We start from the raw sequence: 20095 nt of genomic DNA, 5'->3' as shown, positions 1-20095 counted from the left end.
GGTGATTTTGAGAGCATTGTGTGATTGTGTTGTGAATAATCAAATATGTATGAAGCTCTTGGAGTCTCGAAGAGTGGTGGGCGGTGCTGTGAACAAGATTATTTTGGGCTGTCAGGCCTTTGGACTGCTGAGCGAGCAGGGGTTGGCCAAAAACAGCTCAGAGGGACGAGCAGAGCACAACAGGACCGAGAGGGGGACAGAGGGACTTGGGGGAAACTGGAGCAACAACCAATATGGCCAGTAAAGGTGAGACCGTGGGGGATAGGATAATTTGAGACAGCAGAGTCCAGCTAAGTGGACGATGTTTAGGTACTTGTTTACAGTCATGAGCTGACAGTCAGCTACTGCAAAGAGCTGTGTTTGATCATTCTGAAAAGAAAAAGTAGAAGAAACCTATAGATTCAAGCATGAAGAGGTGGAAATCACTAGGGTTCAGTAGTGGGCTGTAGAGTTTGTGACTTTGGTGAGAAAGCCAGGGAATTGAAATCAGGGGACTGAAGGTGAGAATTGAGCGGATAACTCGCTTCTCTTTGATCATTTTACAAGCAGAGTCTCTGGAGGTGGCGGCTTCCTTTAGCTGAAGGAGTGTTTGGCTTCTGACTGATGAGCTGTTCATTTATAGCAGTCCATATCAGTGACCTTAAATAATTACCAAGAGCAATTCAAATGAGTATGATCTGTCTTGTGGTATACTTTTTGCTATTGTAGTGTGTAATAACTTTGCCAATGGGCTTTCCTCATTAAGCTGAAGAGCTGGCATGAGCAGAGACATTTCAGACTGTAGTACTACAAGATTTCCTGGACGCATGTGATTAAGCTAACGTGATGTGGGTCAAATGAAATGGATGTTGATGAGATGATGTCAGACTGGGTTAACAAAGTGTGAATAACACATGATTTATGTTATTAGTTCGGCTGGATTATTGAATCCTTCATGCAGTCACTACATCAATACTCATTTATTTAATAAGTAACTTAGTTGAACGATTAGTACAAATTCTGCTGGTTTAGACTGGATTATTGTGGTATAGAGAATGTCTTAATATTTTATCCCAGAAGCTGAAGTGTGGTGGAGAGTGGATGATCACTGAGTTAGCTGTATCATAGTATCTGCTGACACATATTGAAGTTAATTAATGTTAGGACAACAGATTTAGCAGAGGTAAGTTATAGATGGCAATATAAAGAAAAAACTCCCACTTAAGGTCACCTAAAGGCTGCAATGTTTATTACACCCAACAATACCAGCAAAGTGTTGTAGAATAAAATGCATGTTTTCTCCCACAAGTTGTAGATTATGGAAGCCTTACTCGGCCATCCATTCGAATATATTTCTTACTCCATTTTCCCGTGATAATGGGCTAATTTTCTTGAGATCTCAAGATAACGAATGTTATTTTCCCGTGATAACGGGATAATTTTGTCGTGATCTCGAGATAACAAAATAGTAGTTTAACAGGTGTCTGCAGGATAGTTTCTTAATAATAATTTCAAAAGGGTTTCCAGTGTCACTGGTTAGCTCAGTTGGTAGAGGACAGGATACTCAGTCAAAGGGTTGTGTGTTCAATCCTCAATAAGGCAAATTTCTTTTCTTTTTTATAATCCGCTTCAACAAGGTTGTTGAGAAGAGACTGTTTCATATGTTCACAATAAAGCATGTGCTGGCCTGTGTGCGTCCCGGCAATTGGTCCAAGTCCATCAGCCTATGGACTTTTCATTCACCCATCATTCCCAGGCAGAGGAAATTCCTGCACTTCTTATTCAGGGGAATCCATTTAACAATACACATTTCCTGACTGTTTCGGAACTTTTGAAATAGCCGTTGGGAAATGTGTGATTGGATTCCCCTGAATCTCTTCTTTGTTGAAGAGGATGATAAAAAACACACAAAAGAAGAAAAAAAATCATGTTTCATGAGTTGAACATGCAATCTGAGTTTTATGCTAACCAGTGAGACTGGAAATTTTCTTAAGTTATCCCAAAGAAACGCACCTGCCGACCACTGTATTCAGCTATGGTTTGTTATCTCAAGATCATGAGATGATTATCCCGTTATCACAGGAAAACAGAGTTATGAAAATATTTGAATGGATGGCCATTTAGTGCTTCCGTAGTAGATAACACCAACGAAGCTTGATACTACCCTTATGTCTGTCCAATATGAAGGTGGATCAAGCAGCTAGTTAGCTTAGCATAGCAGGAAGACGAGAAACAGTTGGAAACAGCTAGCCTGGCTCTGTCTGAAAGTAACTGACTAAATCCACCCACCAGCACACATAGAATTCACTAATTAACACGTCATCATGTTTGTTTCATCTGTACAACAACTAGTGTAAAAAAGACAATATGTTAAGCAACCAGCGGAGACTCCCAGAAGTCACTGCCCATGGCCAAGAAACATAACCTGATCATACACCCCATCATTTTTACGCTTTAGCAGGATACAATGTGTTAATTAATGAGCTTAAAGGTGCGTTTGATGCCTTTGGACAGAATCAAGCTAGTTTCCTCCGATTCTAGTCTCCTTACTAAGCTAAGCTAAGCAGCTGCTTTCTGTAGCTTTATATTTAACAGACAAATAAAGAGCAGTAGCAATCATATCATCTAAGTTTCTAGTTTCCAAAATGTTGAATTATTCCTTTAAAATAAAGACCTCCAAGGACTCCATCAAGTAGATTCATTCTCATTTTTACACGCCTTCTGCAGTGCTGCTTTACAGTGTGTTTAACAAATCCTGGCTGAGTAAAGGATGAATACAGGGTATGTGTGGGTTGTTACATAGTACAGTACAATGCCCATGTTTTTAAATATAGTAGTGTCTTCCATGTGTCCTTTGTTTAGCATAGGCATTGTTCATAGATTAAATGCTTTTGCCTACTCTGACACCATGTGCTGAGTAACCCTGTCCCATAATGACAGCAGCACAAACAAACACTTTGGACAGGTGTGGTCCAGGGGCATCATGGGTATTAATTGTGTGCAGTGATGCTTATAAATAACCCACCTGCTGTCAGTGCGCTTTATTCAAATAAGCTTCCTTCATTGTAATGCTAAGGCTTAGCATTTCACCGAATGACAAGCACAAAGAGCTATGCCTGTCTGACAGTGCTGCACCACATGACATACCCTGCAATTACACAACACAGAAACACTGCTTTTATTTCGGACTGTGCGCTATACTTTTTTTGATTCAAGAATTCAAGCTAGATAAAAAAAACAAATCACATAATTCTTCTTTGAATTTGATTTGACGCCACAGTCTCCATGGCAGCTGTTGCTGGGTGACACCAACAGGGTGTGGAAAGGGAGCCCATGATGGCCTGACATCTATCAGCAGGTGCTGTGAAAGGCTACATTTAAATTTTGCTCAACTGCTTGCCTCCCTCTTTCATCTGAGGGCTAAATTTGGCCCAAGCTGAAGCCTGACATGTCCTCATAGCTGCTGTGTGTGCTCTCTCGTGCCGGAGAATGGAAATCCCTCTCTGCCTCTTTCTACCCATTTCTACCTCTGGCCTCTCTTCCCCTTCCTGTCCCCTTGTCGGAACTACTACATATTCCTGCCACTCTTCCTCTCGCTAGTTCCCTGAAAAAAATCAAGACCTTTTGTAAGGGCCGGAGGCTGAGCGATGTTGCTGCAGCTGCTCTCTGAAAACCAGGAAGGATGCAGGAACTCACAATGCTGTCAGCTGTGTGCAGCTAGAAAAGCTCCTTTTTGAAAAATCATAAACCATCTTGTTTATCACTGATTGATACCGTACCAACAGTATGTAAATAACACTCTAGACTGGTTCAAGACCTCTGACCTCGCAGCAAAATGTCAAATTCTATCATCTGTTCAATGGTTCAAATTCAGATGTCTTATTATCAGTCTACTGTCTTAACAACCACCTATATGTTTTCCCCCTATGTTATTTCTTCATTCTCTCCACATTACTATCACCCTCTCCCTGATATTTTCTTACTTACCTGTCTTAACGTTTTATTTCTCTTCCCCCCCCCACCTTTTCTTCCCTCCTGTCTTCTTGTCTTTCAGTAATGGACCTGATCTACTGGAAGGACACGGAGCGAACAGGCATGGTGCTAACAGGGTTAGTGGTCGGCCTGCTGTCCCTGTTCCAGCTCAGCATCATCACTGTGGTCTCCACAGTCTCCCTGGCTGTCATGTGCTTTACCATCTCAGTGCGCATCTACTACCATGTCCTCTACATCCTCAGCTGGGGCGATGGAGAACACCCCTTCAAGTAAGATGCTATGCTAAGAAAGTGGTCAAGACAGGGAACGGTGACACAACACACAGGTGGATTCACTTCATTCAGTCACAGTGAATAAATGTTGATGTCACAAGTGTTCATTCAGCCAAAAGCCTTTCTGTTCCAATTTCAGTTTTCTTTCTTTGATTAAGCAGATTCACTCCATTTTAAAATTCACGTTTTGTTTACTGTGCTTACATCAAATAATAAAATATCTAATGGCTCTAATTGGTTATTAATTGGTGGGGTGTTTCTATTAGCATAGCTGTGGTTATGTGGAGGCTCAGGCAATAATTGTGAAAACAAGGCTTGTAGTAAACATGATGTGTCAGTGTTTGTGTCCTTGTATGCTAATATGTTAATGCAGGTCCCAATAATAAATAGCCAACTTAAATGCTGCATAAAATAAATTGATAAAGCCTGGTGGTGATTTCGCACATTGAAATGCTTGGACCTTTTGACCTCTGGACACTGACAGGAGTTACAGGAGGGGATTTATTTTTTAGCCAAAGAACATTAATCACTGTCGTTAAACATCATTATTTTGTAAACAGTAAAGCAAGGATGACTAGAGGACAGATAAAATAGTATAAATACTACACAGAGGCATAGGAATAAGTGTTTTTGTTTATCATCAATGTGCCTTCCTTTTTCTGCATCTCATGTCCTCTTTTTGTTTGTCTCATTTGCTCTCAGGTCATACTTGGACCTGGACATCAGTTTCAGTGGAGAGGAGGCTGACCTCTATATGCAGAAAGCAATCGTCATGGTTCTGTCTGCTGTTGACACTCTGAAAGGACTCTTTTTTGTGGGAAACCTCTTTGAGTCCCTCAAGGTGAGCTGTGTGTGAGTGTGTGAGTGTGTGAGTGAGTGTGCAGGCTTCAGTCTCTTGTTAACTCTCTTTATGACCCATTCTTAAAGGTTCACTTCTCCCTGTCCAGAACCTCCCCCCCAATTAACCAAGACATCTGCAGTCTTTCATTGTGCTCCTCTGTCATCTTCCTCCCTCCATCACTGGAGATGACAGCATTGCCATGTCAACCATCTCTCTCATTATACTAGCTCAGAGCTGAAGACTCTGCTCCTAAATTAGGGCGATATCACTGACGGCAGCTGTCAGCCCCAATGACATATTTTTGGTAATCATGCAAGTCCCTTTGGAAAAAATCCTTTCAAATTTATTTTAATTGGTGCTAACAGCATAAAAAAGAGGCAGTCTGCCTCACATTTCTTATCTATGCTTTTTATCCAGCGTCTGGATGTTCATCTCTTGCTAGCAGAGCCAAAGCATGTTAATGTTTATCAAACCTAAAAAAAAAAAAAAAAGGTCAGAATCACATGTCATCACTCGTGTCTGTTGCAACAGCCTATATACATTCTACGCTTTTTACTTTGCATTGACAGGATGTACAGTGCTGAAATGACTTTAGGTTATTTCTCTGGACGCTAACTCATAAGGTACTGTAGTGAAGTAGCCTATGATGACATGGTGGATTTCTTCAATATTATAGCTCCGGTGGGAAATGGAGGCGGCTATTGATCATAGAATTTCTTGTTTCATCTCTGGCTCCTCATGCCAATGCATTGAAGTAGACAAACTATTTGATAATTATAAAATCACATTTTTCAGTTGATAGTGCAAACAGCCACTTGTGTGTTTATTACTAAATCAGGTCAGGTGCTCCTGAGCATTTACTGTAAATCCATACTATTCATCACTGTTAGAGTATAATAAGTAAACTTCACTGGTTTTATTGGAATACAATAGAAAATATTGTATTTGTGTCTTTATGAGCTGAGATGTCCATTTATATTATTACACATCCAATATCTGCAAAAAGTCCGTAAAGTTCATCCCAAATATAAGTATGGCATTTCAGTAATTAACAGCAGCAGTTTGTGACCAGACAGACTTAACACAGTAAATGTCGAATCAGTATGAGCTGACTCAGCCCCTAAACCCCGGGACCTCCCAGTCTCAACTCTGACCTGACCGGAATGTGACATGACACACAGAAGGAGGTACGGGGAGATGCCCGGGATCAGCTGAAATGTCTTTCCATCTGAGACATGGGTGTCCAATATCAGGACAACACTGGATTCCATGCACAGCACTGTGACTCTGTGAAATATATGGGGAAACACTGAGACCCATATTGGGATTCTCTTACTTTATGATCTATCTTTTCTTCGAGAAGAAAATTATATCATTATGGAACATTTTATTGAGTCACATGATAGAAATCCACAATATCATATAATACAGGGAATTATGCAGTACTGCAGCATGATTTACTGCTTTCTAAAAGAATTAAATTAAAAGTACACAGATTGCAATCATCATTGATGGTAGTTACACACTCTCTTTCTCTTGGTCTTAGCTCCTCGTCCTGATGTACCTTGTGACGTACCTGGGAGACCTGTGCAATGGCCTTACTCTGTTCATCATCAGTAAGAAACAAATATTACTGCTGGAAATATGAAATCTATTAATTAACTGTATGGCTGTCACATTAACTACTCTACTTTTCCGGCTTCTTTCTTCTCCAGGTGTGATCGCTCTCTTTTCTCTGCCACTTTTCTACAGACAACGCCAGGTAATAACTGTTTTAATTCATTCTTCATACTGTCACTTTAACTCATCCTTTATTTCTATATCCATAAACATATGTTTTTGTGTATTTGTTATTTCTCAGGAGCGGGTGGACAGCTTCATTGCAAAAATCCAGGCCCGCATTGACAGTGTCAAGGACACGTGAGTATGGCGCCATCTTCTGGCACAACATTGCCATCAACATATGTCTACAGGTATTTTCCTACTGTGCTCAGCTGACGTTAAGTGTCTGTCTCAAACCCCCACACTTGTGTCACGTATTTTCTGGTAGCTGCCATACAGTGTCCAAGTGCCCATTTAGGAATGAAAGCCTGTGTTCAGTAATCAGTCTCATCATGAAGGACACATATTTGAGACACTAAAGCACATATTTGTATTTGGTAAATTGTAAGTTACCACATGTTACATATGTTCTGATTATTGAAGTTCTGACAAATGTATGTTTTGAATTATTTATTAAAGGCGTGCCATGGTTATGCTCCTATTTGCTATTATTATTTCTAGTGCTAGAATACAGGGACATACATTTTTATTAATTACAGCAGGTGATAGTGTTGTAAGGCTGTTTTTAGTGTACATGTGTAAAGACGTTTAGACACAATGTACTGCCAGTAAGATGTAAATTTGGATCAAAACAAAAGTTTCACTGTGGTAGCTGGTGATAATCTTGTAACAGTGTTAATAGAACATCAAGTCAGTAATGGACCAGACTGAGATGTAATTGTTTGGATAGTATTTATCTGCCCTGGTATAATGATCTATCCCTTCAAATTCACTCACCTCATTCACTGTTTCCCCTGCTTCCTGGGCTACTTCACAAGAAAGTTGGATTTAATTAGATAGAACCAGAGTCAAAACTAAAGAGCTTTACAGACTAAGTGTTCTTGAAACATGCTATAACAGCTGCAAGCGGTATTAAGAAAAGTATGCATCAAGTGTGAGCCCAAGTAGCCTACTAAATACTCTTGTATTTCTCTTTCACAGCTTTCAAAGACTCGCCCAAGGGGGTGGCCCTCCTCCTGACCCAACTCCCGGTGGCGCCAAACCCAAGACCCAGTAAACACTGATGGACAAGAACTTAAAGAAAAGCTCCCAGAGTTACAGGCTGCCACTTAGATGTCTTACCCAGCTGTCTGTGCTCAGAGCTCCAGAGACTGGGGAAGGGAAGGGAGGTTACTTAAACAGACAATGATGATGATCACGCATGGTACTTTATACTCTACCTGTATCTAAGTTATGGGGTTAGAGGTTCAGGGTTTGGGTTTAAATTTAATCAAGATGTATGAATCCTGGATGAGACACTTGCATGTGACCATCCTTGGAAAACATTTTTTTTAATGTCTTAGGTGGTTTAGAGCTGTCGTCCAAATGAGGTACCAAGACCAGAAATGGGAAGTTCCCACACCAACTGCTAGAAGCCAGTTGTGAAGGTGATTTAAGTGAGGGGACAAAATCTGGGGTCATCATTATTCATGGCAGCATAAAACTATTAAGGATGCATGTGTCAGCACATGTACTTTTCTGAATGCATATTCATTCTCATGACAGTTTGTGTGTGAATGCAAGTATGATTGTGTGTGTGTGTGTGTGTGTGTTTGTGTGTGTATGTGTGTAATTCCTGTCGTACAGCTTGCTGAAATGAAACCTAAAAGCAATTAAAGTCACATTTCTTCTTTATTTTTCCAATCCTTTTGTTTCTTCTCCACACACATCCAGACATTCACTTTCATTCACACAAATCATTCGAGTTTTTGTTTTTCCTTGCCATGTTTTCTCTTGTTACTTCATTGCTTACACCACTGGGTGCTGCTTTACCCCATTCATTGATGTAAGTGGGAAGTTGAAACATAATATTCAGAGAGATAGATTCTCCTGCTACATGTTCAATAATTAAGATGTATCATCAAAGGGAATGAAATCACTTGACAGGAAGTTTCCCATTGACGGAGCATCAGATGTACTTAAGGTGTCGGTGTTCATTTTAAGATTGGACGGATTAATGAAACAAAAAGTGCTTTCAGGTAGATATCCTCTCTGAACTCTTAATGTGATGTGAAGGAATGTGGGAGTGTAATACAGCAGGTGCCTTTCTAACTGCAGGTTATAGTGCATGATCTGACAGCAACCTCCCCTCCCATAACAAACCACTTCTCATTACCTGATCATTGCCTTCCTGAGAATGGTGTTTTTGTACGTGTACAATACTTGTGTAATTGTACATGTGTGCCATGACAAGGTATCTTATACAGAATTGTAATTAGATCAATTTTAGGAATAATAAAATTATTCAGGATACTCTGCAGCTCAAGTCCACATTTCCCTTTAGTGCTTGCATTGAAAGCTCTCACCAAATGTGTCTGTGCCTATGCCTTATTGTTGCACCATTTATCTGTGTGCTGCAGTGGAAGCATCGTTATATTAACAGACATGATCCATGACCCAAACATGGTGGCCTGTTAGCCTTAGACATCATGCGCTGCTTAGTATTGGACCTACAGTAGTTGCACACACACTGGCCTCCTGTAGCAGTATTCTGTACTAATACAAATAAAGCTTTTGTCTTGAACTTCAGCAAAGAATAGAGGTGGCAGTGAAAGGCACTAATTTTCTTATCTATCCACACAGCTTAGCTTATACATAAAGGTTCATTCACTGAGACCTTTCCTGTCAAACTATATTTAAACAAAACTGATGTTAATGTATTTCAAATCATTTTCATAGAACTGTCACACTAAGTCTAAACTACCAGATGCTTTGGTTTTTATATTTGCCGTGTGGATTAAAGATAAATTCCGGCCGAACAGGAAAGTCACTTTTAGTTCATCTAAAATCAGTCAGAATACACACATAATGGTAGTGTACTCATTGTTTTGTATTCTTGAAAATAAGTTTTAAGTTTCAATCTAGTAAAAAAATAAACACTGACAATAAGAAAGAAGAGTACAGTGTGACTTTTTCAGATGCATATAAGACTGGACAGAAACTGTACATTAGCCATAGTTGTGTTGCAGGTTATGGATGTTTCTTGGTACCCTGTTTGTTTCTGGTCAAGGGTTTCCATGTCCATCTTACCTGCATGGGCACATCTATTTTGAAAGGTTAAGACGTTGCATATGCCTTTATAGGTGGAAGTACATTTACTAAGGAGTGTTTTCTTTTCATGTTGCTGGAAATCTTGTACTTTTTACTCCATTACATTTATTTGACAACTTTAGTTATTAGTTTGTAGATTAAGTGTTACCTAAGATTGTTATATATAAAACATATGAAGATCTTATAAACTCTGTTATAAAGTGAATACTGTACCTAACAATATACACAAGTAAAGCTGAAATGATTAGTTGGTTTGTGGTTAACTATTTTGATAATCATTTGTCAGTTTTCCAAAAATATTTCATGGTTCCAACTTCTCAAATGTGAGGATTTATATTTATTTTAATAATTTCAATGTATTTTTAATAATGTTGAGATTTAAACAAAATTGTGTGAAATTCTACAAACCAAACAATCAAATAGCTTGCACGAAGAAAATAATCAGGAGATTGATCCATAGGGAAAATAATTATAGTATATAACATAAAATAGTAAAAACAATCAACTCCACCACAAGCAACTACTACAGTAACATGCTGCTTACGCATTAATGCATGATGATAATAATCTAACGATATGGTATGGTCAGTAAGGAGACATTTTTCTGCTACCGCACTGAACCACAAGGAGGCGACAAAACATTATTTATACATCATTTTTCCAGTGTCTGACAGGTTGGGACTAGGAAACAAGATAACATCAGCCACTGGCCAGTTTGAAAAACTATCCAATGGCAGGGAAGGTTACTTTTGAACGTGTCCATTTGTTATTCTGTAACGTTACATTCTCCAGTAGCTACAGTCCTTGGCCACTGGCTGCTCCTTCTAGGCTCAGCTGCCTACAAGTTAAAGTAGGTCAAGAGAGTCTGGGTGGGTTTGAAATTTCAGAATCTTTATGTGTGTTTAAAATGGACATCAAGCTTGTCCCTTTCTCACTGTTGAGGACAAGTCTGGACTTGCCTAGAATATGACAGTTGGTTGTGCTGTGTAGTAGGCTATAGATTAACTGGTTAAAAGGAAAAAAATTATTATGCAAAAGAAATAAAAATGTGGATGACTTTCTATTCTATTGTAATTCCCCCAAAAGAATCCAGTACGAGTAATTTTCTAGATACTTTATATTTTCCAAAAGAATAATAAAAAAATCATACAAACTTCTTCGTGTCTGTTCAGCCCCCCGCTACTGGGAGGTGAAGTGGGTGGGATTAGTCAAATCAGTCTGAAGATATAATGCGTTGGACCCGCCCTCTCGTTGTAAACTGCAGAAAGTCTGTAGTCCTGATGGTGATCTGTCACAGTGGATTTGGCAGCGCGCAGGAGAAGAGGAGAGGTTTTACGCACGAGTCCCGCTCGTGGTCATAAGCATCTGGAAAAGTTGTACTAGAGGAGGAACCCTGTTCTCATGGTGGGTCCTCCATCGCGGCGAAGTGCTGGCTGATTGAATGTCACCTCCAGTCATCATGGAACACGGACGGACCATGGCCCCTCCGGTGCCCCCGCACAAACCCGCACCCAACCGGCCAGGGCAGGCGCAGGAGCGGCTGCTGAAGTGCATCCTTCTCGGCGACGGAGCGGTGGGCAAAACCAGCCTGGTGGTCAGCTACACAACGAATGGCTACCCAACCAAATATGTGCCTACTGCATTTGATGACTTCTCAGGTAAGCAAAAGAAAGAAATCGTTATTTTAGATTGTTTGCAATTTGGTTAATGCTGGAATAGTCTAAAATAGACTAATAGTAGTGTATGTACAAGGAACATTTTTCCTACATCAGGGGTTTTCTTGATTTGCAAAGAAAATATTTAAGTGTATAAGTCTTGTGCAAATTATGTGCAAGTGTATTGACACTAGGGTAAATTCTGGTGAATGAAACTAGTGATTTTTATCGTCTTAGAAGTTAGCCCATTTTTCTGTACCTGCCAGTCAGATTATCTCAGCAATTGTCACTGACCTCTTCTTCAACCTTGCATGTTTTGAGACTACCTGCCCATTCTGCTAAACCCTATTATTCCATTGTTATGATAGATGTGTTTGTGTTTCCTGTTATCTGTCTTCCATCAGTGTTAATGCACATGCGTTCTCCTCCCTGATGTAGCCTGGTTTCCATTTGGCAGGGTTCCACTTTCCAAACTGTCTTGCTAGTCCCAGCAAGCTTTGTTTACTGCAAAATAACAGGAGAGGGGGAACAATTCTTCAAAGGGGAAAGTTGTTTTAAACTGATCAGTGTTAGCATGAAAAATATACCTGTGACCTGTTGATCCCCATTATTGCTTAATGATCACATCTTCAGACTTTTCTTAAAAACCTTACACTGCTATATGATCAGCTGTTAATTTCACTGATAAATCTGATATGAAAAATATACAATAACACATTTGTATACTTATTTAGAATTAAGGAATGAATACTCTGCAATGTTTCCTGTATACTGACTTGTAAATTTAAGCATTTGTCATTAATCTTAGTACATTTTTGACATTACACTGATGAGTAGTAAAACTAACAACTTGGCCAACACAAATCTCATAAAACACTCACTGAGAACACACACCGCCCTCAGACGATTGCTGGCTCAACCCTCTAATGCAGAATAGAGAGCGTCTCTGGTTCAGGGGTTTTGGATTGCACAACTCTGCCTATTGTTGTCGGCCTTGACCCGCGAGCCCTCTCCTCTATACTGGAATGGGCACATCTGTTGCAGTGGCTCAGAGGCAGAGATTGTCTTTCACCTCGGCCTGACAGAGAGTGATTGTGCAGTTGGGGCCCTTAATGGTGATGTCATTTCTTGGTGCCCAGAATCACAGTGTCTTCTTGAAAAGCTGACTTCTGAGCAGTTACGCAATGCCACAGGTGGCAGAGACACAGAGGAGTGGGAGGTGGGGGGGGGGGGGGGACAATAAGAGGGAGTTTTGGACCAGAAAATCAAAGGAGTATCATATGTCAGGGATTAGAAAATGATTACACAATGGCCGCTCTCTCTCCCGCTGTCTCTCACTCCTTATTTTCTCTCCTCCCGCTCTTTTTCCATGCATTTGTAAAAGCAGGGTGCTATATGCCTGTCTCACTTCACTACTTGAATAGTCCCAGCAAAGTCTTTGATCAGGTGGTATGACTGACCACACACTCCAGGCGTATTGTAAATGTTCCCATATGCCTGCTGCTTTGCATTGTGCTCAGTCTTCTGAAAAGAATAAATGGCCCTATAATGAAACTCGTTGTAAGATGACTCATCCACTTTTCCAATCTGGAAATGAGGCCAATTGGAAGAGAGTCACTGAACGACCATAATCTGTTTTGTTTTTAAACCCCCTATTAGACAACCTTGGAATGGCCTCTGTCAAACGCAGCAGAGAACAAAGCTCACAGAGTGGTCTGAGCAATAGTAAAGTGTTATGGCCTCAACAGTAACTGGCAGAGTGGGTGGGCGAGACCGAGCAAGGCTGTCTTTGTGCTGGAAGAGCTGAGCAGGGGGTCTTTGTGTTTTCAACTGGCAGGCTTTTGTTTATTCCACAGAATATTCTGGTGGGCAGTTGTGTGTGTGTGTGTGTGTGTGTGTGTGTGTGTGTGTGTGTGTGTGTGTGTGTGTGTTAACTTAAGTGTCAGGTGGGGCCTTTTATAGGCTTACAGTCATGTTGACAGCTGTGACTTATTTTCTCTGTCTGTCTGTTTGTCCACAGCTGTGGTTCAGGTGGATGGAAACCCGGTTAGACTACAGTTGTGTGACACTGCAGGACAGGTGAGTTGTTTTTTTTTACACACCAACACATATTGTGTCACCCTTTGACACCCACCGAGATCACAGCGTATGCCCCTGCATGCCTCTAAACCCTTTGGTACACATAAAAGTCACATTTTAGCCATGTCACTGGCAGAGCTAAAATTTCATAGGTCAATCCACTACTTTGGTCCTTACTGAAATATCCCAACTATTTAATGGGTTGCCATGAAATTTTGTGCAGACATTTACGGTCCCCACAGGAGGAAGCCGGATGACTTCGGTGATCGCCTGATTTTTCATCTAGCAGTGCCATAAGGTTTACATTTTTAGATTTGTCTTCATGTCTATTGGATGGATTGTTTTGAAATTTGGTACAAATATCCGTGGTTCCTGCAGGATGAATTGTAATAACTCTGGTGATCCCTTAACCTTCCTCAGAGCTGCTAGCATGGCTTCTTCTTGTTACATTATCATTTATGCCTTTTTTTAAGCATCCATGCCAAACATTTGCTCCTTCCAGCTTCTCACATTTGAGGATTTGTTGCTTTTCTTGTTTGTTTGTTTTTCTGTGTATGTAAACCAAGCACCTTTAAATTTGAAACTGTTGGTCTGATAGTGAGCCATTTGAGTCACACACCTTGGGTTCTAGCACTTTTTGAGGGCCCTTCTCACTATTTCTGGACATTTAATAGAATAAACAAATTATTGATTAATTGATGGTAAAAATAGTCATTAGTTATAGACTATAATTAGTGGTGCACCTGTGTTGCCTTTACTTTCTGCTTTTCATTCTCCAACCGGACCACCTGCCTGCTATTGCAGGAATCTCGTGTGTATAGCTAGGCTTTGCTGTCAATCTTCATCTGGAATGGGAACAACACTGCTACATAAGAAAGTTAGAGACAGGGTGCTGAAGGAACGGCAAAAGCCTGTAGGTCACACTGGAGGTGACGGTGCAAACCCCCCCCAAAACAATCTCTTTTTCTCAAGGACACTGTTACAGGGAGCTTGTCAGGAAAAAGTTATTGACTCATTATTATGTTGGTACTGTAGGGCAATCTTGTGAAGGAACAGGTTGTGAAAGAGTGTTTTCATTTCTCTGAGGCATGTGTGGTTGTTTCATAATCCAACTCAATAAAACCCTGCCCTGGGAGCAGTGTATTTGACATTCACAAACTTTGCGAGGGTACTGCCAGTTCTACAGAGAAACAAAGACAACTTGGCTGTAAAATGGAACAAGGCATTTGAACAAGCCCCTAATACACGTAAACCCTCACAGCATGTTGCAAGCTGCACACAGTGTTAAAACTGCACATGTGCACACAGACGCACACAAGCAGACAAGCTTGGGCAAATACGGGCAGATAGAAGTCGGTTAACACTTACTCACTATACTTAATGCAATTTCATAAGAGGGGAGTTGGTGCCAGAACGCTAAATAGAAAAAATGTAAGAAATAGGTTGCGATATGCCTGAAAAAGATGACAGAGAGAGAGAACAGTAGAAAGTGAGTGAGAGAGAGAGCTAAGACAGAAATGGTGTAGAGAAAAATGATCACAGCTGCCGCCAAAGCTGATAAACAAAGTTGCTCCTTGCTCCTTGCTAGACCTACGTCACCAGATTGCAGAGCGCAGCCACAGCTTGTGTGGGAAATTCACAAGATAATAAGTGTCCACTGTGTTTATTGAGCTTCAAATGTAGATTTGAAAATGTTAGATTTCAAAATCAGAAGGAGTTGACATAGGGTGTTGTTTAGGCAAAGGGGGATTAGGAGAAGTGTGCTGGAAAGGAGAGGGTTAAGAGAAAGAAAGAGAGGTTTGTGTTAAGTTTCTTCCAACCTTAATCTGTGTACTCAGGGGTGTGGGAGGCCCTTGTTAGTCAAAGCTGTGTGGCTCCGAAGTGTTAATTTAAGAGATTTACTGTAGATGATATAAATGAGTGGGCAGGGCTTGTGTATACTGTATATTAGCGCAATATAAACACTATTTAAAGAGGTTTTTTTTATTGAATGGCTATTGGCAAAATTCTCTTTCCTGTGATCTTACAGCAATGTTGTGTGTGTTACTGAAAGTGCGTTCGTGTGTGGTCAGTCTGGATGAGAAGTGAAGGGTAATAATTCATCACAAACTGTAGATGTAGAGCTAAACAGAAAAATGTTAAGATTAATCTGCTTGATATTTAGGAACCATGGTCATCACCATATTGCTAACTATCTCTGTTTCTGTCTCCATCAGGATGAGTTCGACAAACTCCGCCACTTCTGCTACAGTCGGACTGATGCCTTGCTGCTCTGCTTCAGTGTGGTCAGCCCTGCGTCCTTCCAAAATGTCTGGGAGAAGTGGGTCCCCGAAATCCGCCGTCGCTGCCCTCTCACGCCCATCCTCCTCGTAGGCACGCAGTGCGACCTGCGGCAGGATGTCAAAGTGCTGATCGAGCTGGCGAGGCGACGGGAGAGGCCCGTGCTGGAGGAAGATGCCAGAGCGCTGTCGGAAAAAATTGGGGCAGTGACGTACATTGAGTGCTCGGCGCTGACACAAAAGAATCTGAAGGAGGTGTTTGATGCGGCCATTGCTGTGGGGCTGCGGCACTCTGACAGGAGAGCAAGGCGGGAGAGGAAGGTCCGCAGCACAGCCGATAAGATGAAGATGCTCTCCAAGTCCTGGTGGAAGAAGTATGTGTGTGTCCAGTAGGGGAGGGAGGAGAAGATATCCCTTTGACTGATAAAACTGGAACTGCTTACTTATTGGTGGGGACTGAGTTGGATGTAAGGACTATTTTTACATTCACAATCCAAGATATTGTGGCCAGAATGACTTTAAATGAGTGGAGCACAGAGGCAGAGTGTGCCAGGTTTTGGATATTTTCAGTTTGACCAGTAAAGATCCCTTTGTTGATGCCTAAACGACAGAGAGCAGAAGGCTATAACCACTGTCTACTCCTCAGAGCCGTCTGAACTGTTAAATAAGACTGTGACCAGCATTCAACCAAACATTATGGAGCTAATAAAGTATTTTTGGCACATGGACTGCATGTCATACTGCATGTGCGCAAAAGAAATGTGAGCTGTGAGGTGTTCAGACGGTGATGTTGCGTACTAAAAGTATAGTCCTCTTATGTGTCTGATTTGATAACCGTCTTTAACAAAGTATAACATTTTATGTGCTACACTGTAATTCAGCCCTCCACTTTTGATAGATCCTTTTTATTTCACTGAAATCAGAACATGGAGTTAATATACTTAAATCCCCAAACAAAGATACAGTAATTCTTCTGTTGACAGTGAAACCTTGCACCTTGTTTCCTAAATCAGAAGCATCTACAACTCCCAGCAACAACTTGTTAAGAGTCAGATGTGTAAATGATCACATTTGTTTTAACTCATTCTCTTTTGGATTACAATCAAATGTAAATGAGTATGAATATTTTTTAAATCTGTGACTTCTAGGGGATGTTGAGTTGTGGTTTGAAGATGTTGTAGTCAAGCCATTTCAGTTCTGTCTAACTGCGAGCTTGTGGAGGGATTACTCTACACCAGCTTGAGTATGTGCCACATTTTGAAGTGTTGATACAGCTGTCGCACTGTTAGTTGACCACACAGTTAGAGGTCTGTAAGATCTTCACCAATGCACGCCTACTAACATTAACAGAGTAAACCAAATGCCTGTTGATGCCGATTGCCCAGCACATGCCTGCTGTAGGTTTTTGTAGGTTAAGAAGTTTCAGTTGTTCACTTTGACTGAAAAGCTTTAACTGAAGGGTTACACTTGTGTAACTTCACTGTTACAAGGTTGCAGCAATAAGTTGGGAGGTGCCACTGTACATTGCACTTAACACACACAGTCTGTCCACATCACTGAAGTCTTGCCTTGCAATGGCCTTTGGACCAGTGGTGTGAATTAGATATAGAGCAGTGCTTGAGATGTAGGTTTACTGAACAGAAGTTGCTCATCTGCATGTTCCCTGCATTACGCACTGGTTTGGATGATCACTTTCTTTGTCATTGTAGTCAGGGCCTTAAACAGATCATTATCCGCCTGTGTCTAGTATATTGGAGCTCTCTCCTCTTTTAAAATGATACAGTAAATTCGGTGAAATCACCAGAGAGACTGATTCTATGTTTGCTTCTTATTTTTCAGAAGCCTGTCATTCAGCTCTGTCTATTTGTCTGTTCCCTCTGGGCCAATAACTGATCAACAGCAATACAGAGCAGATGTATGAGATATTGTATGTCATTATGTATGTTACATAGTAATCATTTATGATGTTTGTAATGTCATCAGGATAAATCTGTGTGTGCATATATAAGTGACTCAGTCATTGGCTGTGCTGTCCAACTCTAAATGGTACTTAACAGTATGAGTGTTTCAGTTGGTATCTGTTTTTTGTTAGTTTTTTTGCATGAAAGCAGTTTGTTGAGCTGTACGAGCGGAACAAAATAAAATGTGAAATATTTAACCTGTTTCCGTTGTTGACTGTTCCACGGAGATATGTTATCTTGACTGTCACACTGTGGAGAAAATTATGTGATAACAGTGGAGGAGTGTTTCCTTGCTTTCTGAGGTGAATGGTTATTAGAGTATAAACAGGTGTTTTGACAAATGTGCTCCAGTAAATCATTTGCAATATGGAAAATTGCCAAAATGAACGAAGGGCCTGGTCTCAACACAGAGGTAGAAAAACTTTGAGTATAAAAATGCACTATTGTACTATACACATTCATTATATAGTGTACTTTAGTTTACTTAACATTATGAGAAAGAGGACATTACATCACACAACTAAAAAAATCAAGGATGGCCAAGAAGTATTTCCACTGTGGTCCTTGTTAAAGATAAAATATTCACTATATAGTCCACTTTATGGCATGCTAGCTATTTTTGTTGTCTGAATGACTATTAAGAATTAATACCATCATGTATTCCTAAGACACTGCTGGATGAAATGACCTGAGTAGTTTTGCCTTGTAATTCACAGTCCATAAATATAAAATTTCCTATATATGAATAGTGAAAGTAAACTATTTGATATACAGCCTGAAATTAACTAATAGCTATATTTTTACAAGGTTGGGAAAGAGTTAAATGTGACTTCAAAGATTTAGCCTCAGAGGTTTTGTCGGCACCAAGACTTCTAACTATGCAGGATCAGATGATTATAATGGCCTGAAATAGGCTTTTCCTCCTATTCATAGCTACGTGTCTACACCACAGTATACAACAATGGACAGAGGATAACAGTTAGCTGGGTATCTTGTACTTGTTTAGAAGTGCTAATGATAGGGTAGGCAGCTAAAAGAGAGTTTGTGTCGTCTGGTAGACTGCAGATGAGTATGTCTCTGGCCTAAGAGTGGGTGAAACTAAGGTAGATGCGGTGCAAAGTGGTCTAATTACGATAGTCAAGATGGCTCCACTTTCCACCGATATTTTAGCAGGAAACCCCATTGTTGTGTCCTAGCAAAGCAGCCATCTTGTGAAACGTCCCGTGATTTAGCATTGTGGCTTGTGTGTTTGACTGTAATACCTACTTTCTGCTAGAAGTACAGGTTACAGGTACTGGTAGGAATCTTGAGCTGTCAATCATGAAAGTAACTGACAGGAAACATATCAGGGATGAGGTCTACATATCTCTTAAATTTCACAGAGAGCTTGTTTGACAGTCCATGTGCAAATGTGTCTCCACTAATTTTGACTGCTCTGCTAAATCCAAACACAGAAACTGTCCCTGAGGTAGAAAAGTGAATAAATACTCTAGCTTACTTTATAAAACAAGAAAGCTCAGAGTTAAGCAAACATATGTGAGGGTATTTGTGTAACCATATGTAAACGTGAGCCAACATCACCAAATACTTGAAGGCAATGGAACTCATGTGGAACTGACAAAATATTATCATTTAGGGGTAATCCAACTGTATGCTTGGAGCCATTTTATGGTCACGTTCATGGAGGCAAACCAACGTTTAAATAACCTCTGTGGCTCGATCAGATGGCTTCCAACTTGGCAGATAATGGGTTCAGTCCAATAGAGCTGTTCAGTTTCTCTCCAAGTGGAGCTGGAGCACTATCATCTGTTGTTAGTTTGAAGAAGTGGACAGCTGCTGATGGGAACAGGGCCATAGCCAGGACTGTAGAAATACTGAGGTCATGAGTCCTAATTCCTCAAGCACAACCCCACCCACCTAAGAAAGGTTTTGACAAGCTACCAACCGACAAACTTTTTAAAAAAAAAGCTTTGTTTCCAAACATTTTTCAAAGCATTCTCTACGCTGCCCGTTAGTGAATTATTATTATTATGGTGGGGAATACTAATGTTTTTGCCAAAAAAAAAGTCAAATATTATAGTCAACATTTTGGTAAATATGATTATTTGTTGTCTTGCTGAGAATTATATTCAAGATTCAAGAATTGTATTGTCATGGTGCAAGC

General features: G+C 40.5%; 2 protein-coding genes across 2 annotated transcripts; both read left to right on the top strand.

Moving 5' to 3' along the window:
* The first annotated feature begins 135 nt into the window (after positions 1–135).
* LOC119882303 (reticulon-2-like) lies at positions 136–8541 on the top strand. Its single transcript, XM_038692305.1, has 7 exons — positions 136–246; positions 4034–4241; positions 4947–5085; positions 6632–6701; positions 6801–6847; positions 6947–7005; positions 7849–8541. Exons 1-7 carry the CDS (start codon positions 234–236, stop codon positions 7922–7924), a joined length of 612 nt encoding a protein of 203 aa, XP_038548233.1. The 5' UTR covers positions 136–233; the 3' UTR covers positions 7925–8541.
* Positions 8542–11207: 2666 nt separating this feature from the next.
* rhoub (ras homolog family member Ub) lies at positions 11208–18128 on the top strand. Its single transcript, XM_038692304.1, has 3 exons — positions 11208–11615; positions 13633–13691; positions 15908–18128. The coding sequence occupies exons 1-3, from the start codon at positions 11399–11401 to the stop codon at positions 16361–16363; spliced, it is 732 nt and encodes a 243-aa protein (XP_038548232.1). The 5' UTR covers positions 11208–11398; the 3' UTR covers positions 16364–18128.
* The last annotated feature ends 1967 nt before the right edge of the window (positions 18129–20095 follow it).

Source organism: Micropterus salmoides, unplaced genomic scaffold (genome assembly GCF_014851395.1).
Source record: "Micropterus salmoides isolate LMB-PRFRI ecotype aquatic unplaced genomic scaffold, ASM1485139v1 Ms_hic_scaffold_3, whole genome shotgun sequence".
In the NCBI taxonomy this organism is placed as follows: domain Eukaryota; kingdom Metazoa; phylum Chordata; class Actinopteri; order Centrarchiformes; family Centrarchidae; genus Micropterus; species Micropterus salmoides.
This window is presented reverse-complemented; position numbering and strand designations above follow the sequence as displayed.

Bases quoted from the DNA above. Each gene is read 5' to 3' on its own strand.
- LOC119882303 (XM_038692305.1), top strand. The intron at 6,848-6,946 runs GTAATAACTGTT...GTTATTTCTCAG, and splicing joins TTTTCTACAGACAACGCCAG to GAGCGGGTGGACAGCTTCAT. The intron at 7,006-7,848 runs GTGAGTATGGCG...TCTCTTTCACAG, and splicing joins ATTGACAGTGTCAAGGACAC to CTTTCAAAGACTCGCCCAAG.
- rhoub (XM_038692304.1), top strand. From the start codon at position 11,399: ATGTCACCTCCAGTCATCATGGAACACGGACGGACCATGGCCCCTCCG. The intron at 11,616-13,632 runs GTAAGCAAAAGA...GTTTGTCCACAG, and splicing joins TGCATTTGATGACTTCTCAG to CTGTGGTTCAGGTGGATGGA. The intron at 13,692-15,907 runs GTGAGTTGTTTT...TGTCTCCATCAG, and splicing joins TGTGTGACACTGCAGGACAG to GATGAGTTCGACAAACTCCG.